This window comes from Apodemus sylvaticus, chromosome 3, assembly GCF_947179515.1.
Source record: "Apodemus sylvaticus chromosome 3, mApoSyl1.1, whole genome shotgun sequence".
Lineage (NCBI taxonomy): Eukaryota > Metazoa > Chordata > Mammalia > Rodentia > Muridae > Apodemus > Apodemus sylvaticus.
In genome coordinates, this window is record NC_067474.1 from 99,676,601 (window position 1) to 99,698,446 (window position 21,846).

The 21,846-nt window shown below is 37.8% G+C and overlaps 1 protein-coding gene across 6 annotated transcripts in view; it reads left to right on the top strand.

The window, feature by feature from the left end:
• The window catches only part of Dennd4c (DENN domain containing 4C), an 85,343-nt gene that overhangs the window by 36,319 nt on the left and 27,178 nt on the right, over nt 1-21,846 (top strand). For 4 of the 6 annotated variants that reach the window (XM_052176706.1, XM_052176705.1, XM_052176707.1 and 1 more), the window contains 11 exons: nt 1,733-1,908; nt 4,456-4,556; nt 5,550-5,768; nt 8,732-8,877; nt 10,756-10,791; nt 10,881-11,011; nt 13,241-13,373; nt 17,799-18,005; nt 18,742-18,870; nt 20,865-21,009; nt 21,247-21,393. In XM_052176706.1, coding sequence (XP_052032666.1) covers nt 1,733-1,908; nt 4,456-4,556; nt 5,550-5,768; nt 8,732-8,877; nt 10,756-10,791; nt 10,881-11,011; nt 13,241-13,373; nt 17,799-18,005; nt 18,742-18,870; nt 20,865-21,009; nt 21,247-21,393 — 1,570 coding nt within the window. The remainder of the gene's footprint in view (nt 1-1,732; nt 1,909-4,455; nt 4,557-5,549; nt 5,769-8,731; nt 8,878-10,755; nt 10,792-10,880; nt 11,012-13,240; nt 13,374-17,798; nt 18,006-18,741; nt 18,871-20,864; nt 21,010-21,246; nt 21,394-21,846) is intronic. The other 2 variants (XM_052176708.1, XM_052176709.1) reach the window with 2 other exon arrangements.

A 21,846-nucleotide genomic window follows, 5' to 3' on the forward strand; every position in this document is an offset into this window, starting at 1 on the left:
TTCTTGTACAGTAGCAGAATTAAGTAGTTGTTACAAAGGCTTTGAGGCCTAAAATACTCTGCATTTTACAGAAAAAAGACTAAAATTCTAGACTTTGAAGCTAGGAGGCATGGGTCTGTTTTATTGATACTGTAATCTCATTGTCTAAGAGTGCTTGGCACTTAATAAATGCTCGTATATCTACTAGTACATAATTCTTGAATACAGAAATGCCAGTCTTGGATAATAATCTGTAATGCCTAGCAGAAGTTGTGCTATAGGTATTTCTTTGGGGTTACTGCTGATGAGTAACAGTGAAAATTGAACCAGACCTTAGAGCAATAGGTCATCACTGATTACAGTTGTGGCTGATTATTTATTGAGCATTCAGGTCCAGAGGCAGGTCATCGTCTACATAGTGAGTTTGAAACCACCTATACTATGTAGTGCTCCATCTCATATAAAAGTATGTTTTTTTGAATGAGGCTTTGTAGTTGGGAAGGTAACTGTATATGAACCAAAACAATATTTTAGTCTATTTTTTCTCTTAGATTTATTTGTTTTATATGTTTATGTCTATGTATATATGGGCTAGTGCCCATGGAGGCCAGAGAAGGGCATCAGATCTCCTAGAGCTAGCTAGAGTTACAGAAGGATGTGAGCCACTCAGTATGGATTCTAGGAATTAAACCCAGGTCCTCTGGAAGAGTAGCCAGTGCTCTTAATCACTGAGCCATCTCTCCAGCCCCTTAGTATATTTTTTCAACCTACTAGAAAGTACTCTTAAAAATAGAAACAAAACCAAAAAAAAAGAAAAAAAACCCTAAACAGACAAAAACCTAAGTGCATATACACCAAGATGGCGATTTGTAAATTAAAACTTCCATTAAATATTTGTGTGTATGTGTATGTGTTTGTGTGTGTGTGTGTGTGTGTGTGTGTGTACGTGTGTACACACGCACTAGAGACAAACTTCTGATGTCATTCTTCTCTGGTACATTCCCCCCTCCCCCCCCCCTTTTTTTTTGAGACAGATTCTCTCACTGGCTATTTCGGATGGCTAGCAATCCACAAAGATTTGCCTGCATCTGCCTCCCTGCTGAGATTGTAAAAGCCTATCATGCCTGGCTTTTTATTTGTTTAAGATTCTCAGAGAATGTTCAATATCAACTATATTTTGAAGAGGTCAAGTTTCACTGGAGTTGAATTATTTTAAATGTTTATTTAAGTGTAGAAAATGTTTTATTGAAATCTTTTAAGTGATTTCGTTTTAATATATTTTATTTTTTAGCGTAGTGCTTGAGATAGAACCCCTGGTTCCTAAAACCTGCTAAGCAAACACTATACCTAACCATAGTCCCACACTAGTTTGTTTCTCCCACTGCTGCAGGACCTCTGTACTCTCAGATTTTGGTCAGAGATCGTAAGTGGGTAAAATGCCCAAGTTTATAAAAATGTAGGTTTGTTTTATTATTTTGGGGGCAGTTTCATCTTTTTGCTTTGAGTCTCCATAAGTCTGTATGACATTTGTGGAGAAGAACTAACCTGCAAAGAGCTGTTAGTGTGCCTTGATCATCAGTGTTCTTGAAAATTTAACCCAATAGTATTTTTAGTCACTTAACTTTGGAATGAAACTTAACGTTGAAAAAAATAGATGTCATTGCTTTTTCAATGGTCCCTTTCAGTAATAGTTAATTGTATAGTTGTCATTGCAAATTCAAATTTGGTAATTTTTAAAAAACTTTTCCCCTAGATGATCTTTCCATTTCAGTGGCAGTGCCCATATATCCCCCTTTGTCCTCTCTCATTGGCTGGAGTGCTTAGTGCACCTTTACCATTTATAGTTGGAGTGGACTCAAGGTACTTTGATCTTCATGACCCACCACAAGACGTTGTTTGCATTGACTTGGATACGAACACGTTATATGTGTAAGTGATTCATCTTCTATTGTCTCCCATGTGTAGTTTCTACCATATATAATTAAATTATTTAGAAACATTTAGAAATAAGTTGAATTGGCAGGAAATGTGCAGATAAAGAAACTGAAGGTGCTGTTAGTAGTGGTGGTCTTGACACTAGGGAGGCAGAGCAGGCTAATCAAGGCCAGCCTGGTACAGAGCAAGGACAGCCAGGGCTGCTCAGAGAAACTGTTTTAGAAATCCATACTCCCCTCCAAATGGGGTCTAGGAATGTAGCTCAGTTGGTAGAGGGCTTGCTCAGCATTCTTGAAGCCCTGGGTTCCAGTTCTAGTACTTAGTAGGTGCTTTAATATCATAGGCACTTGGCGCACAGAGGTAGCGGGATCAGAAATTCATGGACCTTCTACGTAGTAACTTTGGAGCCAGCCTATATAGTACATGAAACCCTCTCTCTTCAGGCCCTTGTGGTCACTGCAGGGCAATTGTTTGGAAAATACCTGTATGTAAACTGACAGAATAGTTGAATGAAAGGAAGCAAACATTGCTTAGAAAATAATACTAAGCCAGTGTGGTAGCTTATGCTTGTAAACCCTGTACTTGGAAGGATAAAGATCACCATGAATTAGAGATTGTCCTAGGCTACATAGTGAGATCCAGGTCAGCCTTAGCTACAGAGTGAGACATTGCCTTAAAGAACCCCACAAAAATTTAAAATTGAAACTGTATAGCTATAGTGGCTCATTATTATGTATATCCAGATTTATAGATAACTTGGAAGTATGAGTCACTTCATGAATTGCTAGCCCCCACTCCCTCTTCCTCCCTCATTTCCTAAATTTCTTTCCTTGTTCTCCTGGGTCTTCTGTGAGATAGGCCTGATCTCTACTACTCAGCCTCATAGCCAGCTCTGCAGTTTTTGTTTGTAAAAGTCTCTTCTATCCCAGACTGGCCCTGAGTTTGAGCTATTTTTGGTAGCTAAGGATGATCTTGATCTGATCTTCCTGCCTCTCCCAAGTGCTGGCATTACAGGTATATATCATATCCCAAGTCCAAAATCCTTTTATGGCAGTAAAAACAAGTGCTTTATAGTTGATGGTTCCCTTGAACTGTAGCACATGAACGTATGCCAGTTCCTAGTCATTTGATACGTTATCATTGTCATTTTGTAGAGAAGAAATTTGAGTAACAGACTTTTACTCAGATTATTTCTCAAAGTCAGATAGATAGTAAATGTTAGCAGATTCCACACTGATGATAACTCATATAGGGATGACAGTGTGCATCTGGGGATTTAAAGGCACTAAAATATTTATTATGTAATTATGTCAGGTGAGATTACACTATCAGTTAAATGTTACATGCCATCAATTTTAAACACGTGAAAGTTTCATAGTTGATTTGACATCTTATTTACTTATTTAATTATAAGAAAAATCTTACTATGTGTCCTTGGCTGGCCTGAAGCTTGTTATAGAGCAGGCTGTCCTTAAACTTACAGTGATCTTCCTGCTTTTGCTTCCTAAGTCATAGATATGTGCTACCATGTTCAACTAGTGTGAAGTGAGTCTTCAACATGTGAGTCTTTTCACAGTACCTGGAACATGGCAGTGTTACAGCCCTGTTAGTCAGTTCTCTTCCCAGTGAGGATACCATATTTGCTTCTGGCTGGTGGCTTTATTAGCCAGGGAGTATTTGAAGTTAATTTCTATTTGGAGTTCCTTGGACCATGCTGGTAAATTTGGTGAACCGAAGTAATTGAAGGAAGGAATCCCTTCCCCGTTGAAATCTAAGCAAAGTCAACATTACTGAATCTTAGTTTGGTTTTCATTCAACACCATACTTGGTTGTGATTAAAGTAGGGGCCTGTTAATTAGTCCTTAGGTCAGATGGGGCTTTGGCGTTTCTCTAGGTTTCTAATCACTGAAGACTGAAGGCTAAGCTATAACATTAAAAGGAAGCCTGGTATATGCTGACTTGTAGAAGAACATTTTTCAAAGCCATTGTCTCTGCTCTATATTTCTGGATTATAAAATTTTGAAAATTTTAACCTTTATTTAGCTTTTGCTTTTATTTTATCTGTGTCTTTAGGTTTTTTTTTTTTAATGCTTTTATTATGGTCATAGATTTTATTAAATAATGTTGTATTTGATTTCTTCTTACACCTCTGAGGAATCCAATGAATTAGATTTTCTTTGATTCTTTGTTAAATTCCATCCAGTTCTTGGTTTGGGCATATAGTATTTTAGAGTTCTGCCGATAGGTTAGTGTTTCAAGTCAGTTAATTTAACTCTTAAAACATTTGTAGTGTTTAACTTTTAAAGTCAGACTTCAAGTCAGTATTGTGCGACTTACTACTATGGTGAAGGCTGTTGGGAACAGTCAGTCACATTGTCTAAGGCTATTGATAAGGAAAGAGAAGCACCCTAAAGCATTTCCCATTCCGTGTGTCAATGTTAGTCTTCAGTGCATGAAAAATGTCCCTTTTAACTTTGACAGAAGAATTTTGTTTAGTACAAATGAATTATATAGCAGATTTTCTTAACTCTCATTTAATAGAGCTGATGAAAAAAAGAACATAAACTGGAAGCAGCTTCCCAAAAAGCCATGCAAGAGTCTGCTTGGCACCCTGAGGAGACTGTATCTCCAGCTCTGCTCAGGTGAGTGTGCGGGGGTGGGGCACTTGCCACAAACCCAAATGGCAATTGTCTCTTGCTCTGTCTTTCTCCCATCCTTTCTTTCTAGTATTTTATTTCTAATAACATGTGAGTGTGTGTGTGTGTGTGTGTGTGAGAGAGACATGTGCATGCATGTGTTAGGTACCTGTGGAGCCCAAAAGAGAGCGTCAAATCTCAAGGAGCTATAAGCTGCCTAGTGTGATTGGTTAGTCTTACACAAGAACAGTATGCATTCTTAACCACTGACCCATCTGTCTAGTCCCTTTTTATGTTTTGAGACACTGTCTTTGTTATATAGCTCCAGTTGACCTGGAACTTGTGATCCTTTTGTTTCTGCCTCTCCTCTTTGAAAGTGTTTTAAATGTGAGAACAAATTAAGATAATTAAAATAAAGGTAATTGTTAAGTAGACATATTTTGTTCTGTTTAATGAATTATTTTCATTAACCAGACCTAAACAATGTGTGGTTAGTTATTTTTGTTTTTTAACATACTCTTTGTATCCTGTCTTCTTTGCTACCCTTTGTCCTAAGAGCTAAAGATGACTTGAAACTCCTGATCCTTTTGTACCTCCCTCCCAAATGCTAGGGCTACAGGTGTAAAGTCCAAGGCTAGTTGCAGTGCTGGGCATTGGACCAGAGGTGGGAAGCACGCCATCTGAGCTATAACCCAATTCCGATTTTTTGTTTTGTTGGTTTGTATTTGTTTGTTGAGAACTTTTGAGATTGGAGCTCATGTTTTTCCTAGGGCTGGTTCCAACCTGCTATGTAGCTGAGTGACCCCAGCACTTTGGGAAGCTGAGGCAACAAGATGGTGAAAGAGAAGCCAGCCTGAATTACATGGCTAGAATATAGCAAGAGGGAGAGAGTGGGAGAGGGGACAGAGAGCGTTGTGGACTTCATTTTGACGATTTTATCATTCAATCATGATATAAATATATATTAATACCTTGTTTTGCATTTGTTTGTTTTGTTAGTTCACCGAAAACCTCAGGAAAGTTCAGCAATTGAGATGACTCCAATTGAAGCAGATTTCTCTTGGCAAAAAAAGATGACGCAATTGGAGATGGAAATTCAAGAGACATTTTTGCGATTTATGGCGTCTGTTCTAAAAGGATACAGGTCATATCTCAAACCAATCACAGAAGCTCCTTCCAATAAAGCCACAGCTGCAGATTCATTGTTTGATCGACAGGGTGAGTGTCAGTGATTTCACAGCTTCCTTCATTCAAGTCAAAGGTATTTCTATTTAGGGTTACTACGAAGATGCATTTACTACATCTATAAAAGTTCATTCACATGTAAGGAATTTCCATTTTCTGTAACCTCTATTGGTAGATAACTATTTTTATACCTTACTATGTTTTGTGAAAAATGTGAAACTGACTGTATTTAATCTGAAGAGTCCAGTGTGTTGTGTACAATCCCATATGATCAGTCATTTCAAGAAGACACAGCTGGGACAACCAGGACTACAGAGAAACCCTGTCTTGAAAAACCAAATAAATAAATAAATAAATAAATAAATAAATAAATAAATAAATAAATAAATAAATAAATAAATCCACTCTGCCTAGTAGAAATACTATGTGAGCTGCTACACATAGTTTTAAATTTGTAGTAGCCACATAAAAATTTAACAACTAAGAAAAACTAATCGTAACTGTATTTCCTCTTATCATGTTTGAAACAGTATCATTTTCAACATACAATTAAAAATCTTTTTTAAGATTTATTTTACGTATGTAAGTACAGTGTAGCTAGCTGTCTTCAGACATATAGAAAAAGGTATTGAATCCCAATACATATGGTTGTGAGCCTTCATAGATGCTGGGAATTGATATCAGAACCTCTAGAAGATCAGTCAGTTGAGTCATTTCTCCAGCCCCCAATTAAAAATTTTTAGTTATTAAATGCAATAGCCTTAACATTCCTTATGTTTATATTGTCTATAAAGTGCAGGATGTATTGTGTAACTTACAGTATAGTTCTATTAGTTGAACTTAAGATGGTATATTACCATCCGTGGTTACTGAAATTAATAGTACGGGTCTGTAAGCTTGGTTACTAAAGATTTAAGTTCAGTAGTTTTGGCACATAACAACAGAATGCTGTCCATTCTCTCTTCTTCCTTTCTCACGGTTTCCCCTTTCCCTCTATTTCCTTTCTTCCTCTCTTCCCTTTTCTCTCCTTTCCTCCTCACTTCTCCCGCTCTCCTCACGTTCCCTCATAATTTGCTCCTATTTTATTTAATAATTTACCTGTTGATCAAGAGGGTGGGAGTGAATGAGTAATGCTGCATGCCAAATGCCCTAAGGCATCAAAAAAAAAAGGAAGAGAGATAAAAAAGTTACCTAAAAACAACTTTTTAAATGGTGTTAGAGCTGGGTGGTGGTGGCACACGCCTTTAATCCCAGCACTTGGGAGGCAGAGCAGGTGGATTTCTGAGTTCGAGGCCAGCTTGGTCTACAGAGTGACCAGGACAAGACAGCCAGGACTACACAGAGAAACCCTGTCTCGAAAAACAAAAAACAAAAACAAAGGAAAAACTGGTGTTAGAGTACAGAGGACTATTTGAGATAGTTAAAATTTCAGTCTTTAAGAATGAATTGGCTGAGCTTACATGCCCTTAATTCCAGCATTCAAGAGGCAGAGGGAGAAAAATCTCTTGAGTTCAAGGGCAGCCTGTTCTATATAGAAAGCTGTAAGCTAGCCAGTGCTGCATAGTGAGACTTTCTCAAACCTAAAGAGATGGCTAGCAGTTAAGAGAATAAATTGTTCTTATAGAAAACCTGAGTTTGGTTCCCAGAACCCAATGTTGAACACTCATAACTGCCTTTAACTCTAGTTCCAGGGGATCCAGTGTCTTCTAATAGCCTCCTAGGATACCTGCACATGTGGTGCATGTACCCACCCCCCCACACACACAAACACACATACACACACACACAGGGGGAGGGGGGGTAGTATAGTAGTAGTTTCAGTAAGCCTACTTCTTCGCCTTCTTTGTCTGCTACCTTCACCAAAACAAAAACAACCAAACAAGACTGGTAGAAGTAATTCAACTTTATAGAAGCAAAGCAAACCAAACAGAGATATTGATCTGAGAGTGATATGAAAATTAAAGATTAGTAGTTAAGTTATATTGAAAACCAGCAAGGAATGTATGATGAGTATGCCTCTGTGAAGACTCATTGGGAACCGTGGTTTTAAAAGCCCTGAGTCTTTCATGTGTGTGTGTTAGTTACCTTTTAATCACTGGGACAACATGCCAGAGGAAAACATCCTTTGATAAGGCAGAACTTTCATGGAAGAGCATGGCTAAGGAAACCTGTGTATCTCTTGCCAGTCAGGAAACAGAGAGACAGGGCTCTTGGGACAAGACATTCTCTTTCCAGAACTGCCCCTACTCACCTGCTTCCTCCTGTGGACCTTCCTGCTAACTCCTCCTTTAATTTGAACTAAGTAGGTGAACCCGATGGTGAATGATCTGGTCACCGAGATCTCACTAGCGCCTTCAGCTGTGGACATGAGCCACTTCATGTGATACCTCATAGCCAAACCACAACAGTGAAGAATGAAGATGGTAGGAAGGACAAACTGATGTGTGATCACTGAAGAAGACCCTGTCCTTAGTGAAATAGTGGACTACTAGCCAAGTGCTTCATATGCAGGAATGATGGTCTGATAGCAGAGGAAGAAAATGGACCCATTAAATATATATCAGCCATTGGCTTAAGAGTTGAAGAGTCTCAGAAAAATTGTTTTGTTTTTTGAGACAGAGTTTCTCTGTGTGGACCTGGCTGTAGGTCCGGGAGCTTGTTCTGTAGACCATGCAAGATCTGAACTCAGAACTCAAAGATCCACCTGTCTCTGCCTCTCAGTGCTGGAATTCCAGGCCTGCAGCACCATGCCCACCCAGAGAAGAGTTCCTGTCTTGCTCAGGACATAGGGCTGAGATTCCTTAGAAGAGTCATGATTCAGTGAAGAGATTGGTATCAGGGGTTCATAGTTATGTCAGGCAGAAATAACTTTATGTGAGTGTTAGAAATTTTCATAAATGTGAATTTGCATGAAGGGAATATAATATATATGAGATTAATGTTTGATATGACATTAGTTCCTTTTTAAAAATGTATTATGATTTTGTTTTCTTCAGGTTTTTTGAAAAGTCGGGATCGTGCCTATACAAAATTCTATACTCTTTTATCCAAAACACAGATTTTTATTCGTTTCATTGAAGAGTGTAGTTTTGTAAGTGATAAAGATACAGGATTGGCTTTTTTTGATGATTGCATTGAGAAGGTAATATATTGTTTTATATGCCAACTTTAAGAAAGAACACCTTGGTTTAACCTCTATAATAGTAGTTTGTGTGTGTGTGTGTTTAAGATTAGAGAGCGGGAGGGATGTTGGGAGGGAGGGGGGAGAGAGACAGAGAAAGAGAGAGAGAGAGAGAGAGAGAGAGAGAGAGAGAGAGAGCATATCTTTCCTTTGTGGTATCTACTTGCTTCTGTTTGCTTTTCTCTCTGAGCCTGTTAAATGTTAAAAATGTTTCTTTACCTAAGTCTTACTGTTTGCTGATGGTGGTAGTTTAATCTAAATCAACAGGATGTGATATTTTATTATTTAGAAGCTATGGATTTATGGGTAGTGGCCCTGCTGTGTCTTGTTGCTTTAATGTCTTTCAGGATACTTTGATAATATCTGTAAGACTTTTTGTTATTGTTCAAGTTTTCTTTTGAGCCAGAGTCTTATGTGACCCAGGCTGACTTTGAGTTTGCTCCTTAACTGAGGATGACTTGAGTTCCCCTCCCAAGTACTGTCGTTTTAGGCGTGTGTCACCCCTTCTCCAACCCCTACACCATATTGCTTTATTTTTCTTTTGATAGGGTATTGGTATGTTACCCTGGCTGGCCTGGAATTTGCTGTGTAGACTAAGACTAGTCTGGCCTGGAACTTGAAATTGTACATCTGTTTCACAAATCTTGAAGTGATCAGAGCCATGTACCCCAAGGCCCAGCTCTTGACTTTCAATAGTGAGGAATTAGTTCATATGTCTTTCTAATTTTCAATAGGTTTAACAGTTTTTCTAAATAGATCTAGGAGCCACTTTTTTTCTTTTCACAGATCATATGATTAAGATTTGAGATTGTATCCATGAATGGTTGCGTATTATGTTTTAATTTTTATTGAACTTCAGTGATTCATATGCCTTAGAAACCATGTTTGAATAAGATTTATAAAACAACTAATCAAAGTCAAATATAACATGCCTGTAATTCCTCTGCTTGAGAAGTTAAGGCAGAAAGATGGGACATTCAGTCTAGACTCTACAGCAAGTTCTAGGCCAGCTTAGAAGACAAGTAAGACCTGTCTCAAAGAGTGAGAGAGAGGAAGGAAAGGAAGCTAATGAAAAGGAATACCCTTCTGTCCTATAAGTCACAGACAACACGCTTTAATGTAAGCATTGAAAACCTACTTGTGGGGGCTGGAGAGATGGCTCAGCGGTTAAGAGCACTGACTGCTCTTCCAAAGGTCCTGAATTCAATTCTTAGCAACCACATGGTGGCTCATAGCCATCTGTAATGGGATTTGATGCCCTCTTCTAATATGTCTGAAGACAGCTACCGTGTACTCATAAATATAAAGTAAATCTCTAAAAAATTGCAAAAAAGAAAAAAGAAAGAAAACCTAATTGTGTATACCTGGCTTTGAAATAAAAGTATATTTTTGTGTATGTGGGGTACATGTACACATGTGTGGTGAAGGTCATGTGCAGAGGCCAGAGGAGGATGCTGGGTGTCATGCTGTACCCATGTTCTCTACCATGTTCCTTTGGGATAGGTCTCTTACTGAACTTCATGCTGGACTGGTTGTCAGCAAGGTTCAAAAGTCTTCCTGTCTCTGCCAACCTCTTCCCCATTGTTCGGGGCTTACAGGCATGTGCAGCTGCCCTGCTTTTTATGTGGGTGCTGAGATCAAACTCGGATCCTTTTGTTTGTCTGTTGAATGCTCTTAATCACTGAGCCATTTCTCCAGCCCTAAGTTGCTGTTTCTCCTCTCTCTCTTCTTCTTTCCCTTTCTCCTCTTCTTCAAGTTCTTCTTTTTAGAATCAGGATTTGAAATTTTTAAAAATTATTTAACTCAATACACTTAAAATTTCTCTTTTTCTCTTCTCAGTTGTTTCCAGATAAAAGTGTAGAGAAAATAGACAAGGTATGATTTTTTTCTAAGGTTTAAATGTTACCATTCAGAATTGGATATTACTTATATGCACATTAATTGGAGAACATACTTATTTTCAGGTTGATTTGGATTCAGCAGAAGATACAAAATTGATAGAGCTAGATGATTCACAGAAAAGTGAACACACTGTATTTATAACGCCACCTGAGCCACCTCCAGATGATGGAAATAACTTGTCACCTCAGTACAGGTAGAATGAATTTGTTAAAGAGCTACTTGAGCAGTTTAGATAGTTTGTTTCAGTTTTTGCCATGATTAAGATGTACATGTTTGTAATATATGGGTAATTTTCTGTGTAAGTTCAGTGACCTGAGATAAATATTCTGTGGAGTTACTACCAGCTGTTACTGTGTAAGGTAAATGGCTTTACTGGAAGGGAGGTCAGACAGTAATATTTACTTAGGTGTTATACTGTAGTTTAATCTGCAGAATTTTATTTCTTAAAAAAATGTTTTGGGTTTGGGTTTTTTGTTGTTGTTGTTGTGGTTTTGACATTCCCTAATAACTAACTTTAAGAGTTTAATCCTGTGAAATTCTTCAGTTGGTGAGATAGGAAAATGTGAAAGTAGAGGAATCAGACTGTGTTTAAAGACAACCTAGCAAGTAGGATTTAGATGAGACTCTTTTCAGAAACTACAGTAAATATGTTTTCCTTTTTATAATCATCATAGTACATAGTTTAATAAACTTAAATGAAATAAGAAATGTAACATAATTTTAATACTAATTTTAGATTTATTAATAATTTTAGGTATGTGTATATTTTGTGTAGACAAGGTCATCTTAAACATTTTCTTTGTATCCTGTGTTAACCTTTAATGGTCTGAACTTTCTTTCATGTCACTGAAAATTTTCATGGCTTATAACTTTAGTGACCACATTGTGTGCAGATATTGTAATTTATTTACCTTGTTTCTTGTGGATTTGTTCATAGTATCTTTGCATGCATACATACATGCATACACACACACACACACATATACACACACACAATGATTCTCTAAGGAAAAGTCAAATACCTTTGTAAAAAGACAACTCAGCAGGGCTGAGACTGGAGTTATACTGTAATTGTCTTAAATGCTAGTTCCATTTTATTCCATAGAATTAATTTTTACTTTGTCTTAACTCATGTGGTTGAGGCTTTAGGTATTGACATATAAAGCACAATCAAGGGAAGGCAAGCTTTCTTTCTTTTTTTTTTTTTTTAACTTTTTAAGGATCTATTTATTGTTATACATAAGTACACTGGAGCTGTCGTCAGACACACCAGAAGAAGGCGTCAGATCTCATTACAGATGGTTGTGAGCCACCATGTGGTTGCTGGAATTTGAACTCAGGACCTTGGGAAGAGCAGTCAATGCTCCTAACCAACCATTGAGCCATCTCTCTCTCTCTCACACACACACACACACACACACACACACACACACACACACACACAAGGCAAGCTTTCTACAGGGAAAATTTATCAAAATAAATCAGTTTCCAAGAAGAAACAGTCGGCCATAGGAAAAAACTCAGTGTTTCTAGCATTTAACAAATGCACACTCAAGTGCCGACCAGCAGTTTACTTGTTGGAGGCTGAGCTGTGCTGTGAGTGTGTGTTAGTATACCCATGTTTGAAGTCATCTGCTATTGATTAGAATGTCCAGTTCTCTTGAGAAATACTGCTTTAGCTTAGTATTTTAAGAAATTAAGCAAGAATATTTACAAAGATGCACACATAAAGACAATTACTTGATGATATTCTAAAGAAACTGAATAATATCAGAAGTGTAAAGAACTTGTTGAATCATAATACATTTCTTTATTTAAAGATTTGTTTGTTTGTTTGTTTGTTTGTTTGTTTATTATATGTAAGTACCTGTAGCTGTCTTTAGACACACCAGAAGAGGGCATCAGATCTCATTATGGATGGTTGTGAGCCACCATGTGGTTGCTGGGATTTGAACTCGGGATCTTCAAAACAGCAGTCAGTGCTCTTAACCGCTGAGCCATCTCTCCAGCCCTTATAATACATTTCTAAAGAAGACTGCATTTTTTCTTTAAAATACTGATGTGAGCTAGTATCTTAAAGAAAAAGTTGATTATTAAATATACTAACTGATACTTTAAATATAATTATCCTTGAACATACAGATTTTATTTTATTAATTCCTCTGTAAGACAGACATCAAGGATTTGTTTTCTTTTTTGCAGACTGTTTGAAAATAACAATAGCGGGGACCAGCTAGAGTTCCTGACAAGACATTCTGTAGTACTAGCTGTTTTTTTCTCATACTTTGAGACAAATTATAAGGAATTTTAAAGAATATTATAGAATAATATTTGAAGTTTAGAAATTTTAACCTAAATACTCAGTGGTTAAAGAATTTGATGGATTGTAAACCAGCAGTTCTGATTTTGCTTTCTATTTTAGTTACACGTACTTTCCAAGATTGGATCTTAAGCTTTTTGACAGCCCACAGGAGCTGAAACTGTGTTTCAGTAGACATCCTCCTGGGAGTAGCATTTCAAACAGCCCTGCCCTCATGGCTAAAAGAACTAAACAGGTCAGATATTCTTTCTCTAACCCATGTTTATTGAAAATGTAAAATATATACGTACAGAATCCTTAGCAGCCATTTGAAGGCCTGCTGTGGTTGTCATGTGTGTAGCTGTATTTCTTGTACTCAACTCTATATTAAAGCTGAAGTTTAAAGCACCCATTTACATTTAAAAGAAGTCTTGAGAACGACACAAATCTTAATTTTTCTGGATGTGTGGTGGCACACTTAATCCTAGCATTCAAGAAGCAAACACAGGAGGATTTCTATGTGTTTGAGGTCACCCTGGCCTATATAGTGAATTCCGGGCCAACCAGTGCTGCCTAGAGAGACCCTGCATCAAAAATTAAAAGAAATAAAATAAAAAGTATGTAATTTAGCTGGGCAGTAGTAGTATTAGTACATACCTTTAATTACAGTACTTGAGAGGCAGGGGTAGATGGATCTCTGAATTCGAGGTCCATGCGCTCGTGCATGCGTGCGTGCGTGCGTGCGTGCATGTGTGTGCGCGTGCATGTGTAACTTTATAGTGATAAAATTGATATTCTACATAATTTACCCACTTAAAGTATTTATGTAATTCAATATCTTGACTTCTACTCTGGTATTTTTAATGTGTTCTCAGGATTTTGCAACCATCACCTCAGTTAATTTTAGAGATGAAAATAACTCTAGAAGAAAAACCCATTTCCCTTTTTTAAGCTTCATAGCCTTTCTCCCATAACCCTCTGTAACAGTAATATGTTTTCTGTCCCCACAGGTACATTATTCTAGGCATTTCATATAAGTGGGCTAATGTAGTATTCTTACTTCATTAATATCTTTTATAGCTTAGCATATTCTTTTCAAGATCTATCCATCCTCTAGCATGCATTAGTACTTAATTTTGACTCAGTGGCATGCACATAGCAACTTATCTCTTAATAGGCATCTCTTATTTTTGGCTACTATAAATAATGTTGGTATAAGTATTTGTGTCCAGTTACCAAGTAGATGTATGTTTTCATGTCTTTCTAGTATATTAGGAATAGAGCTGAGCCAGGCGGTGGTGGCACACGCCTGTAATCCCAGCACTCTGGGAGGCATAGGCAGGTGGATTTCTGAGTTCGAGGCCAGCCTGGTCTACAGAGTGAGTTCCAGGACAGCCAGGGCTACACGGTGAAACCCTGTCTCAAAAAAAACCAAATCCAAAAAACCAAAAAAAAAAAAAAAAAGGAATAGAGCTGTTATATTTATTATATGATAAATCTGTGTTTCTGGTTTTTTGAGGAAATGCTAAGGTATTGTTTGGAATGGCTATATCATTTTACATTTCTATTAACACCATTTAAGGGTTCTGATATTACAATATCCTTTTCACTTATTATCTGCCTGATGAATATGAAGTGATGGATACTTCTCTGTAGCTTTGATTTGTATTTTCTTTGTGTCTTATGTACAAAACAGTATTACAAATACCACATCACAGGGAGTTAATAACTCAGGACAGCCTTGATATCTTATATTACTTCAGCATCTAACTTAGGAAGAAAGGAGTATAAACTATGCTGAGATGCATTAAAACAACATCCTTTATACACTGATATTTGGAGGTTCTTTAGAATGAACTGATTGTAGCAATTCTTCCGTTTCAGCCTCCTGGGTATTTGGATTGCAGTTATAAGCCACATTGTCTAGCTTTGGACTAGTTACTTTTAAAGACCTATTCAGAGAATCTATGTAAACAATAAACTCAGAAGAGAGAATTAAGTGGAAATCTTGGCAGAAAATAACTTAGGGCATCTTAATTGTTAGTAGAGAGAAGAATAAGAAAATACTTTTTAAGATCGTGGCAGCCTGGAAGAAGGTGAGAAGGTGCCTGTTGTGCAAGCCTGGTGACTTGAGCTCATCCCCAGAGCCCATCTGAATGCAGAAGCGATGATTCCACAAAGTTGTTCTCTGACCCTGCACATGAGCTATGGGCATGTTGCAGGATAGACAGCCTATTGAGTGTTTTTCAGAGTTTATCGATACTTTGATTTTATATTTTAATGCTGAAAATGCCACTTTGCATAAATATATAGTATAAAATAGCAAAAGTATGTTTAGGACCAGTCCAGATGTTATTGGAAATTTTGTCCTAATCCTAAGCCAAAAAAGTTGGTTAATGATTTTTTTTAAAAATGAAACTCAAGTTGGCAGCCCATATATTTTTTAAAGTAAAACATTGTGATACAACACAGTCCAAATGTAAAACTAGATATAGCTCAGTCAGTAAGATTTGATCTACAAGTATGTGGACCTGAGTTCTGGCCTCAGGATCCACATAAAAGAGGCAGGTGAGGGGGTCAACACTTGTAATCTCAGTAGTGAGGAGGCAAAGACTCAAGAGGATCCCTTGGCTTGCTGGTCAGCCAGCCTTATCTAACCAGAGAGGTCCAGGCCAATGGGAGAGTATAGCAGGAATATTAAAACAGAAACTGCCCGGTCAACACTCCTGCCCCGCCAGGCCTCAGCACCAAGTCTTGGTCAGGTTCTGCTCAGCTGCTGCCAAGCTCATCTGTCCCAGCTAGTTCCTACAGCAATCCTGCCGCCCTGACCATATCTACGGCGGGGTCCCTTCGCCCACTCCTCCCAAGTACCCGGTAAAGCATGACTCTTGATCTTAAATATTAAATAGTTAACCAATTATATTTATGTATATTAAACTCACAATTATATGATGCCAATTTACAGTGATAAAAGTCTTATACCAAGTTCTAACCTTTAGATAATCTAATGTCTGATTCCATCTTGATAATGTGTCTCTTCCTCTCTCCCGCTTGTGTGTCTGCTCTGATCTCACCTCTCTCATCCCCGCACACTCGTGTGTCTGCTCTCTGACCTCCCAACCCTAGTTCCACCTCCTCTTTCCTCTTCAATCATAGGCCTCTCACTGCCTCAATGTGATTAGATATGAAATATCCTACAACAAGAGAGCATACAAAAAACAAAACAAAAAAAACCCAGGGTGGATAAACACATGAGGGACACCTGAGGTTGACCTCTGGTCTCCACATGTCTGTGTGCACATACAAATATGAACACGTGTCACACAAATCCTTTTTTGATGTTTATACACTGAGGAATAGGGATAGGGAAATATTAAGTGTTTTCTCTTCTACACGTAAGCCATTGTGTTTCTGTAAGAGCAAGGAACTGCATGTGTTGTAAAACACTGGGTCCCTAACATTTGGTTGTCTTGAGTAACAGTAAGGGCATTTTTGGCAGTGTCTCTTGGCATTGGTGATGTGATTGGGTATCCAATGCACGCATACAATGAAGCATAGTGCACCTGCACACCTTGGAGTCTTTACAAGCGTGATTTTAAATTATTCTTTGGCCATTGTGTATTTGGAGCAGATGCAGAGACTCACGGCCAAACACTAGGTGGAGCTGGGGAAATCCCACAAAAGAGGGGGAGGAATGACTGGGGGGGGGTGGGGGTGGCAAAGGAGTAGAGGATTCCAGGAGACTATGGCCCACAGAACCAACTAAGCAGGACTCATAGGAGCCCACAGAGACTGAAGCAACAATCAGGGAGCCTGTATTGGTTTGAGCTAGGTTTAGGTTCTTTGCATAAATGTATGGTTGTATAGCGTAGTGTTCTTGAGGGACTCCTTCAGGATTTCCTCCTTCAATTTAGATAGGAGGTTTTGTGCCTGGTCTTATTGTAACTTGTTAAGTCTTGTTTGGTGTATATCCCTGGGAGGCCTGCTGTTTTGTTTTAAAGGAAATGAAGGAGTGGATCTGGGAGAGAGGGGAAAGGTGGGGGGAAGAGCAGAGAGGAATAAAGCGAGGGGAAACTGCAGTTGAAATGTAATGTATGAGAAAAGAATAAAGAAAAGTAACTATTAAAAAAGAAGAAGCTGGGGCTGGAGAGATGGCTCAGTGGTTAAGAGCACTGACTGTTCTTTTGAAGGTCCTGAGTTCAAATCCCAGGGACCATATGGTGTCTCACAACCACCTGTAATTAGATCTGACACCCACTTCTGGTGTGTCTGAAGACAGCTACAGTGTACTTACTAACAATAATAATAAATAAATCTTAAAAAAAAAAAAAAGAAGAAGAAGAAGAAGCTGGGCTATAAGCCAAAGTTTTTGGATCCATGTGACACGATATTAAGACCATAAAATCCTTCTTTTTTTTTTTTTTTTTTTTTTTGTGACCAGGGTTTCTCTCTGTAGCCTTAGCTATCCTGGAACTCACTCTGTAGACCAGGCTGACCCCCAATTCAGAAATCTGCCTGCCTCTGCCTCCCAAGTGTTAGGATTAAAGGCATGCACCACCACTTCCTGGCTAAAAGCCTTCATTTTTAAAGTCTAAGTTTACATTAAGTTTCCCCTTTTCTATATTTTTTCCTTTACTATAATGGATTTTAATGAATACAGTGATATTTATTTTCTTTATAGGAGATAAAAACAGCTCATAAGTTGGCGAAGAGATGTTATACGAATCCACCACAATGGGCCAAGTATCTATTCAGCCATTGTTACAGTTTATGGTTTATTTGTCTCCCAGCTTATGTTAGAGTTTCTCACCCTAAGGTCCGAGCACTCCAGCAGGCACATGATGTGCTTGTTAAGATGAGGAAGACAGACGTGGATCCACTAGATGAGGCAAGTACAAGACACTGAGATATTTTCCCAGCTGCTGCTGCTGCAGTTGCTGCTGTTGCAGTGCAGTGGATGAACCTGGGTCCTTGCTTGTATTTGGCAAGTTTGCTATATCCCTAGCCCTAGATGATACATATTGTTTTGTAATTTTAAGTGCTTGGGTCATGGTGAGTCATGATTATAATCCTAGCTCTTTTTGAGGCTGAGTCAGGAGATTGTTCTAAGTTTCAGGCTAGCACACCCTGACTCTACAGAGCAACAACCTGTCTTAAATATAATAAAACAAAATAAAGTAAAAAACAAAAAGGAAAACAGGAAGTTAATTAAGCTCTTAGTCTGCTAAGTGTACTGATTGGGATGAAAGGTATTTTAACCATGTTTGATTTTAGAAGTGAATTCTTTTTCACATTATGGAGAACAGTATTTTACATTATAGAAAACAATGATTTTCCCTTTATAGATTTATTTTCTTAGATGAGAAATAATGCTGCATGAAATAATACTATTGACTATTTCTGTTAGGTTGAATAGGGTTTATTGTTGTATTTTATTTAATGTTTTCTTAAACGAGTATTTTGTAGCTCATTCTAGTCTGGAAGTCACTATGCATAGCCTTGAATTCCTGACCCTCTTGCCTTTGCCTCTTCCTAACCACTCTGGTTGAGTATAGTCTTTCTAAGTCTCTGAGTCTCAAGCACACTAATATGCTCAGGACTTAAAGTTGCTGTTCTCTTGCTAGGTGTGCTATCGAGTGGTCATGCAGCTCTGTGGACTGTGGGTCCATCCTGTGTTAGCAGTGAGAGTCCTGTTCGAAATGAAAACTGCTAGAATAAAGCCCAATGCTATTACTTACGGCTATTACAATAAGGTGAGTAGGGTTGACGCTAGGCAGGGCAGTATATTTGTTAAAAATTTTATTATTTTGTTAAACTTCAGTTAAAAGGAGGTTGTTTTCCCATCTTCATTGACAGAATTGATAAATTATGCACAACATGTTTTGAAATGTGGATATATTTTGAAATAGTTTTGTCAAGCTAGTTAACATGTTCATTTACTAATTTTTGTGGTGAGAACACAAAAATCTACTTTTACCAATTTTTAAAATAAATATGTTGTTTATTTTAAAAAGTTTTAAAAAGTTTCTGTAAGGCAAAGGACACTGTTAAAAGGACAAAATGGCAACCATCAAATTGGGAAAGGATATTCACCAACCCCACATCTGATAGAGGGCTAATATCCAATATATACAAAGAACTCAAGAAGTTAGACCCCAGGGAACCAAATAACCCTATTAAAAAATGGGGTACAGATCTAAACAAAGAATTTTCACCTGAAGAAATTCGGACGACCAGGAAGCACCTTAAGAAGTGCTCAACATCATTAGTCATTAGGGAAATGCAGATCAAAACAACCCTGAGATTTCACCTTACACCAGTCAGAATGGCTAAGGTCAAAAATTCAAGAGACAGCAGGTGCTGGCAAGGATGTGGAGAAAGAGGAACACTCCTCCACTGCTGGTGGGGCTGTAAGATGGTACAACCACTTTGGAAATCAGTCTGGAGGTTCCTCAGAAAACTGGACATGAGACTTCTGGAGGACCCTGCTATACCTCTCCTGGGCATATACCCAAAGGATTCCCCGGCATGCAATAAAGACACATGCTCCATTATGTTCATAGCAGCTTTATTTATAATAGCCAGAAGCTGGAAAGAACCCAGATGCCCCTCAAAGGAGGAATGGATACAGAAAATGTGGTATATTTACACAATGGAATACTACTCAGCAATTAGAAACAATGAATTCACAAAATTTTTAGGCAGATGGTTTGATCTGGAAAATATCATCCTAAGTGAGGTAACCCAATCACAAAAGAATACACATGGAATGCAATCTCTGATAAGTGGATATTAATTAGCCCGGAAGCCCTGAATACCCAAGGCACAAATTGCATAACAAATGACGCCCATGAAGAAATATGGAGAGGGTCCTGATCCTGGAAAGGATTGATCTAGCATGGGAAGGGAATATAAGTACAGAGAAAAAGGAGGGAGGTGATTGGAGAAGGGATGGAGAGAAGGTTTATGGGACATATGGCGAGGGGGGATCCGGGAAAGGGGAAATCATTTGGAATGTAAACAAAGAATATAGAAAATAAAAATATTAAAAAAAATATATGTTGTTAATAACTATATTGCCATGTTAAGTAGTAGATCTCTTAAGTTTATCCCTTCTGTCTGACTGTAGACCAACAGCTCTGTACTGCTCCCTACCACCTACTACTTCTGCTTCATTCACCTTGTGAATTCTATGTGAAAGGCAAGATCATGTGATCTGCCAGTTCTACCTACCATAATGTACGCAAGGTTCCCTGGATTATTCTGGCAAGGTTTTTGGTTTTGGTGGTGTTTTTGTTTTTTAAAGCTAGTATTTCATTCTGTATATATGCCACATTCTCTGTATCTGTTCATGGATGTTCAGGTTGGTCCTATTTCCCAGTTATTGTGAATAATGCTATAGTGAACTTGGGAGTATGCCTGTGCAAAATAGTGATTTCACTTCCTGTGGGTGTGTATTCAGTAGTTCTTAGCTTTTAAGGACCATTTAAATATTGTTTTCCACTGTGAGTTTACTAATTTATACCCCCATCAATGGTGCAAAGTCATCTTTTCTCCACATATTTGTCATATATTTCCTTTTTTAACTTAATTTTTTATTTTAAAATTTGTGTAGTGGTCAGAAGACAAATTTTGGTTCTTTTCTTTAGCTTAGGGTTCTAGGGTATCAGGCATGTACAGAGAGTATTTTTATCCCTAAGGTAGCCCCTTGCCCTAAATAACTTTTATTTATTTTTTAAACCTATAGGTAGTTTTGGAGAGCCCCTGGCCCAGCAGCACTCGCAGCGGTATTTTCTTATGGACAAAAGTACGGAATGTTGTACATGGTTTGGCCCAGTTTAGGCAACCACTTAAAAAGACTGGGCAAAACTCACAGGTCTTTTCGATATCAGGTAATACATGCAATTGGTTTTAAAACATAGGTTTATAGACACAAAGTTCTAATTATATGAAATAGAGAACGTAATTCTGTTTGATATTTTTATTTAAAAGTAAAGATAGATTTCCTTATGTTTTTTTCATAGAAATCTACAAATTGTTGTATAATTATAAATTAACTGTGGGCCATTCATGGTTAGTTTCAGAAATACCATCCATGAATTACTGAACTACATTGTCCTTATCTTTAGCTCCTCAGAATGCTGCATGTGGAAGTGATGGGGACACAGTGAGCCATGGTAGTGTGGATAGTGCTAACGATGCTAACAATGGGGAACACACAGTCTTCGTCAGAGACCTAATCAGCCTTGATTCCATTGATAATCACTCTAGCACAGGTACTAAAATACATGTTTTACTAACCTTTTAGTTACCACCACTTAAATGATTCTTTTCCAAAAAAATTACATTTCCTGAATTTTCATAAAGGGAGTACTCTAAAAGTAGTGTATATCACAGAGAGGATTTTGCTTCTGCACTTCTCTCTACTTCCTGTAGTGTGAAATTAACTTTGGGGTACAGTGCACAGTGTGCTAGCATGGTATACCTTTATGTTTGTTCATCTTCAATTTATGAACGTGTCTGAGACAGTTGTTAGGCTAAGACCTAGTGAACTTGAATGTTACTGACACGATTTATAAATCCTTTTTTCATTAAGTTGAAAATTTAACTTAGAACTTTCAAATCTTGAATATCTATAAAGGAAAGAAAATAATTCATTTTGAAAAAGGATGTTTCCATTTAAGAAGTATGATTGTAAAAGCTGCTTATATGTATGTAGCCACGGGCAC